Source organism: Diadema antillarum, unplaced genomic scaffold (assembly GCF_040938485.1).
Source record: "Diadema antillarum isolate AM-2024a unplaced genomic scaffold, OU_Dant_1.0 seq00000306_RagTag, whole genome shotgun sequence".
Taxonomy (NCBI): Eukaryota; Metazoa; Echinodermata; class Echinoidea; order Diadematoida; family Diadematidae; genus Diadema; species Diadema antillarum.
The window spans coordinates 158901-164900 of record NW_027271329.1 but is presented as its reverse complement, the minus strand read 5'-3'; the positions used below and the strand labels follow the sequence as shown (position 1 = coordinate 164900).

General features: G+C 40.8%; 1 protein-coding gene across 1 annotated transcript; it reads right to left on the bottom strand.

Annotated features, from left to right (window-relative positions):
• Positions 1-2561: 2561 nt before the first annotated feature.
• On the bottom strand, positions 2562-5063 carry LOC139730388 (L-asparaginase-like). Its single transcript, XM_071641253.1, has 3 exons — positions 4988-5063; positions 4325-4430; positions 2562-2883 (listed from the first exon to the last, which is right to left on the bottom strand). The coding sequence occupies exons 1-3, from the start codon at positions 5061-5063 to the stop codon at positions 2562-2564; spliced, it is 504 nt and encodes a 167-aa protein (XP_071497354.1).
• Positions 5064-6000: the final 937 nt, after the last annotated feature.

Here is a 6000-nt window from a genome sequence, read left to right as displayed (position 1 = left end):
GACATGTAAATCAGAATCGGAGGATCTAGGAGTCCTTTGATTTTAGGTTAGCGCTCTCATCAAATGAAAACACAACGCGAACTCATACACTCGTACACAGCATGCAAGATCGTACAGCTCGAGCTTAGAAGCACTGCACACTGTGTATGATGCGAGTTATGGCAAGTGAAGTGCGGCCAGCGCTCGCCGCCGCGCGCGTATTTTTTTTTAGACGGCACAGATTGGGGAAACTAAAAATCTATCGGGAACCCTATCCCTTAACCAAACCCTAACCCTAACCCTAACCCTAACCATAACCAAAAACCCTAACCCAACGTTTTTCCCATAGGTTCAACACGCGCCATGCCCCAATCTGTGCCGTCTTAAAAAAAAAAAAAAAAAACGCCCGCTATAGGGAGCTATAGTCAATGCTTCAACTTGTTGTGTACTGACCAGGGTCAATGGCAGTCTTTGCAGTATGTGACACCACATGTTGAGTTTTGTTTGTGTGGGGCTGCGGAACTGAAGATAGTGTATCTCCAGAAATAAGGTGTTGAAAAAAGTGCTAATGTAAAGAGAACACAAGATCAAGTTCATACTTTCAGCCTGCATGCTACACGTATATTTAAAGAGAGCTTTCTAGTCAATGCTTCAACTTGTGTACTGACCAGGGTCAATGGCAGTCTTTGCAATATGTGACACCATAATTTGGGTTTCGTTTGTGTGGGGATGGGAACTTAAGGTAAAGTATCTCCAGAACCCAGAAGTTTACAAAAGTGCTGAAATATTACAGCATTCTGTATGTTTTAAGGAAGTTCAGCAATACATGTACACAGTCTATGTAGAACACCATAATTATGTGTAAAGATGTATTATTGTCCAAAACAATGAGGTGACATGCACTACTGAGTTTGAGAATTGATGGATATCATTTCTGATTTTTTTTTTTGTTTTTTTTTGTAATACGTAAAGGGTGGTTTTTTATCAGCCAAAACCTAAAAGAATTCTCATTTTAAGATTTTCAAAAGAATCATGTATGGATTGAGACTTGGAATTTGCATTTTAAATGCAAAAAAAAAAAAAAAAGTCAGAAAAGGAAAAACTCCAAGCTGTATCCGACATTCTGTTATTAACATGAACTTTATCAAAGTTATGTTTAATGCACTGATGATGATATGGTTTACTTCAGTGTGTTATACAAATGGCCTTAAGTGCTTCTGTGGTTGGTCTGAAATTGAAGTGTACTCACAATGAAAGGTTTATTTCAGCATTTTCTGAAAAGCTCCAATTGTGTCTCATAAGGTGAATACATAGTAAAGGACAAGTAGACGATGGGGCCGGTAAAACATGATACAAATTCACACAAATTTTAAATTTTCTCTAGTGTCCCTGCTGAAATGTCCATTGATACCATCCATTTAAACAATCAAATGGTATGAACTTCTTATAGAGCTGACATTTATTGTGTGCACGGTATCCTGGCTGTAGAACCTATGTGACATGTTTTGTATACCGGTATGTATTTACATAAAGGAATATGTGAGCGTACGTGCGTATGTGCGTGTGTGTGTGTTTGTTTGTTTGTTTTTTTTTCTATTGTGCCTGGTCAATTTCTGCCTGCAAACTACCCTGGGTTCCAGGGCATACCGGACAGTTTGCGGGTACAAACCCTTGATGGGAGTAACAGAGTCTGCGCCAAGACTACTACATGCACTCAACTGGCACTGTCCCTCAGACTGTTGAGAGACACTACAGTACAGGGCCTATGGCAAAGTGTAGTCTTGATGCAGACACCTGAACAACCAGCAAGGGTTTGTGCCTACAAACTAGCGGTCTGGCAACTCCTTCCCCGACCAGATATTTTGTCAGTTTTTATATTTGTTATGATGTACACCCATAGGACATTCTTTTAGACCAAGTTTAGTTCATGGGCTCCATGGGGTAAATTACACCCTCCAAGGGCCCTTTTCGGGGGGGGGGGGGGGGGGTCCCTGGGGGCCCAACCCGCCCTCCGGGACCAGGCTGACGCACATTTTGTTACTGAGGAGGGTGGCCCCAGCAACTCTGAGGGGTCAAACCTTTTGGGCTTGATGGGGTAAATTGAGTGGTCGCTAGCTCTCTGGCTATTTACACAGAGATCAGCGGCAAAGCTGTATACAGTTCGTTACGGGGAATCTCGAATAAATCTGAGCCTTGCCAGCCTTCTCACTCCGTGGTATCCCTTACATGGTCTTTAATGAAAGGAGGAAATTATACAGAATATCTTTCAAATAAAAGACTAGCACTTTACCGAGTGTGTGATCGGGTTGGGCAACATAAGTTCATACTTTCCTTCATTATCTTGTCTTCAGATTTTGTTTGAAAAACGGTATATGATTAAGTATAGATTGAGATCATTTTTTTTTTTTAAGCTGGTGTAATGAAGTGTTCTTAACCCGTTAAGGACGGACTGATTTTGATACAACACGCATTTCCCATACACACCGTCCTGCCCGAGTATACTCGGGACTCGTCCTCAACGGGTTAAATGTATTCTGTATCAATGATTATGACCACCTTTCGTCTTCTCCTTACCTCAGCTATCACCAAGCCATCCTCAGGCCGAGAGTAGCTGGCCAGGCGCCCAACATGTTGTTCTCTCCATCGCTGCGGAACTCGGATAGCGGAATCTGCGAGCCAGTGATGACAACAGGCTTGGAGAGGTTGTCGAGCATGAAAGACAGAGCCGACGCCGTGTAGCCCATCGTGTCCGTGCCGTGTAGGATCACGAACCCGTTGAAGACGGTGTAATATCGTAGGATATCCTCTGCCATGTGCACCCAGTCCGCGGCGGCGATGTTACTCGAGTCCTTGATGCACTCCCACTCCAACATGCTGTAGAGAATGTGGCTGCCATCCTGGTTTCTATGGATACCATCACAACGGTGAAGAGTTTAAGCATTATGACGTAATCTCCACAAGACCCTGACAAGTTTACATTATTGGGGTTATCCCACGAGACGGACATCCACGAGTCATACAGCCCACGGGTTCGACATTAGAAAAAATGTCCATGAGTCGTATAGCCCACGAGTCATCTCGACACTAGGCAATTAAGACCCATGGGTCCGACATTATAGGCGAGCAAGGCACACGAGTTCGATACTATAGGCAAAAATGGGCCAACGAGTTCGACATTACATCACCGGGTTTAATGTGTCGGTCTCGTGGGCTTTGTTTGCCTTATAGTGTCGGACTCGTGGACCTTGTCAGTGCCTAGTGGCGGAATCATGGGCCTTCCAATCGTTTGCCTAGTGTCGAGTTCATGGGCTGTATGACTCTTGGTTGTCGAATTCGTAAAGTGCAGCATCCACATTATTGGCATCTGTCGATTAGGCTCTACAGAGGTCATTCGTAAAAGTGCTTCCCCAATAGCTGTTAGTGGTGATACTAATACCAATGTTTTATAATCATCATTAATTGAATCGTCATTAAGTTATCAGTCATAACGAAATTATTTCCGGCAATGCACATTACATCTTTGATTAGAATGTAATATATGTATTTACATCACTGTGATTATTGTGTTATCTTGACTCAGAAAGAGTTCAGGGAGAGGTAAGTTAAAGGACAAGTTCACCTTCATAGACATGTGGGTTGAGTGAATGCAGCTATATTCGTAGAACACATCAGTGAGAGTTTGAGCAAAATCGGACAATCCGTTAAAAAGTTATGAATTTTTGAAGTTTCTGCTCAGTCACGGCTGGATGAAAAGACTACTATAGCTTGTGATGTCACATTAGTACAACGATATAAAGAAAGAATAAAGAAAATTCAACATATTTCCATTTTTCTCGCATAACAAAAGAACACTCAACTTCTCTCTTTCAGAAGGCAGGGGGAATAATATTACCCTTAACATACGTCAGTAGCAAGTCAAAGAACTGTGCACTTTATTCAAAAAGTAAAGTTTTGTGAAATTCTCTCTTTATTTTCCTTATATAGTTGTACGCATGTGACATCATAATTATACTGTAGTAGTCTTCTCTTCCAGCAGTGACTGCGCAGATACTTAAAATATTCGTAACTTTGAACGGATTGTCCAATTTTCCTCAAACTTTCACTGATGTGTTCTACTAATATTGCTGCATTCTCTCAATCCTTATGTATATGAAGGTGGACTTGTCCTTTAAGATAGGATGACTAGACACAGCCAAAGTGAAGTTCAATTTATCGAATCCATGGTATGCAGATTAGTATTAGATATCCTCTATTTATTGTCTGACAAGATCGAAAAATATCAGCCCTTTTTGTAATGACATTGACATCCTTATCAGGTATCGGTTGAGGTATTGAGGGTAATTACATGAGATCATAAGTGCTGAGGCCCTCGATACTGTCCGCTGGCTTGCCGTACACTGTGGGCGTTTTGCTAATGAAGTCTGGCAAATAGTGTTTCACTGGCACCAAGACTGCAAACACGGAGGAGAAATATTCATTTAGTCAAGGACATCTGTACGACTGCATCTACACACACACACACACACAAACACACACACACACACACACACACACACACACATGTATGCATGCATACATCTATGTAATTGATATATTGCATTGCAAACGCCATATTCATGTTTCACTGCTAATACCGCCGTGCATGTTAATTTATATCAGATTGCTGTTGGTGTTGGAGTGCATGCTAATCTATGTAATATCGCTGTTTTTGCTTTATCATGATTTTGTTCAAGTTTTATTACAGTTGGTTGCTTTTCGTTATGTTGATTTCCAAATGCCCTGAAGGAGACCCGTCAAGATGTCGAAAGCTGATGGCATTAAAAACATTAAACTTACGCTACGTCCGATGGCTACTTCTTCCAGAGCGGCACAGTTAAAGAGAGAGTGGGAGAGAGAGAGAGGGAGAGAGAGAGAGAGAGAGAGAGAGATGAGAGGGAAGGAGAGAGGGAGAGAAAAAGAAGGAGATAATTATAATGTACTAAGAAAAGAGTGTTTCCTATTGACTCACCTCCATTCACTTTCTTCATCCCAATCGTTCCACCAGTGTAGATGACAAGAATCTTAGGAGTTTCTTTGGTTTCCATGGTTACACTGTTCACTGCGGCAGTCATCTCAATATTGCGCCTCGTAAACTTACTGTTTAAAACAAAATATCAATTAAAGATACTATTTGAATGATAAAGGTGGTTAATTTTACGTCGACTATCTCAATACTCTGTAACTCTTGCGATCTTTTTAATATACACATATTCAATTAAAATAACATTTCATTCATTTCATTTTATTTATTTCATTTCATTTCATTTATTAAGTTCCACACATGTCACATTTGTGACATACATCTAAAGATCAATGGCTAGTAACAGATGATTTGAAAATTCAGTGTATGCAGACTTTAAATGATATTTCATGATACAAAATGGATTTAAATCAGTCTAGAGTATGTCACACTCATATTGGATAATTAAGATTATGTGCGGGGAAACCACAGAAAAGCAGATGCTTAATTGTACGGGTAGATCCCCAGAAAAAAAGTCAAACATAATCACTTACACACACATGCACACACTGCACGCACGCAAGTGCATCTAGACAAGCATGCGTGCACACATAAACCCACAACAAAGAGAACAGAAAGAGAAAACACCAACAAGACTGTCATAGGGACAGCATCAGGAGAAAACTAGAACCGGAATTTGTCAACACTGACAAATTAGGTGATCCGATCTCTTCGAAAATCAATGATTTGAGTCCTGATCCAAATATTCATGACCATACAGGTTTCATCTGTGATGACGGGACATTGGCCGTGTGATGTTTGGATTCTCATTTAGAAAAGGATGTGAGACCTGCCATCTTTGGTACCGAATTCCGCATACACTAACGGAAATACAGAATGAAGTATATTTGACCTTTGACCTCACTTTACACACCCAAGATGGCGTCTAAGCAAAAAGTGATTATTTTATGAAATGATTCTTGTAACATGGTCTTTGCGTGTGCAAAATATGGGAAAGATAG

Excerpts from the sequence above, each read along its gene's own strand:
- LOC139730388 (XM_071641253.1), bottom strand. The coding sequence starts at position 5,063 with ATGGAAACCAAAGAAACTCCTAAGATTCTTGTCATCTACACTGGTGGA. Across the intron at positions 4,431-4,987 it reads GATGAAGAAAGTGAATGGAG|TCTTGGTGCCAGTGAAACAC; the intron begins GTGAGTCAATAG and ends CCGTGTTTGCAG. Across the intron at positions 2,884-4,324 it reads CTCAGCACTTATGATCTCAT|AAACCAGGATGGCAGCCACA; the intron begins GTAATTACCCTC and ends TGGTATCCATAG.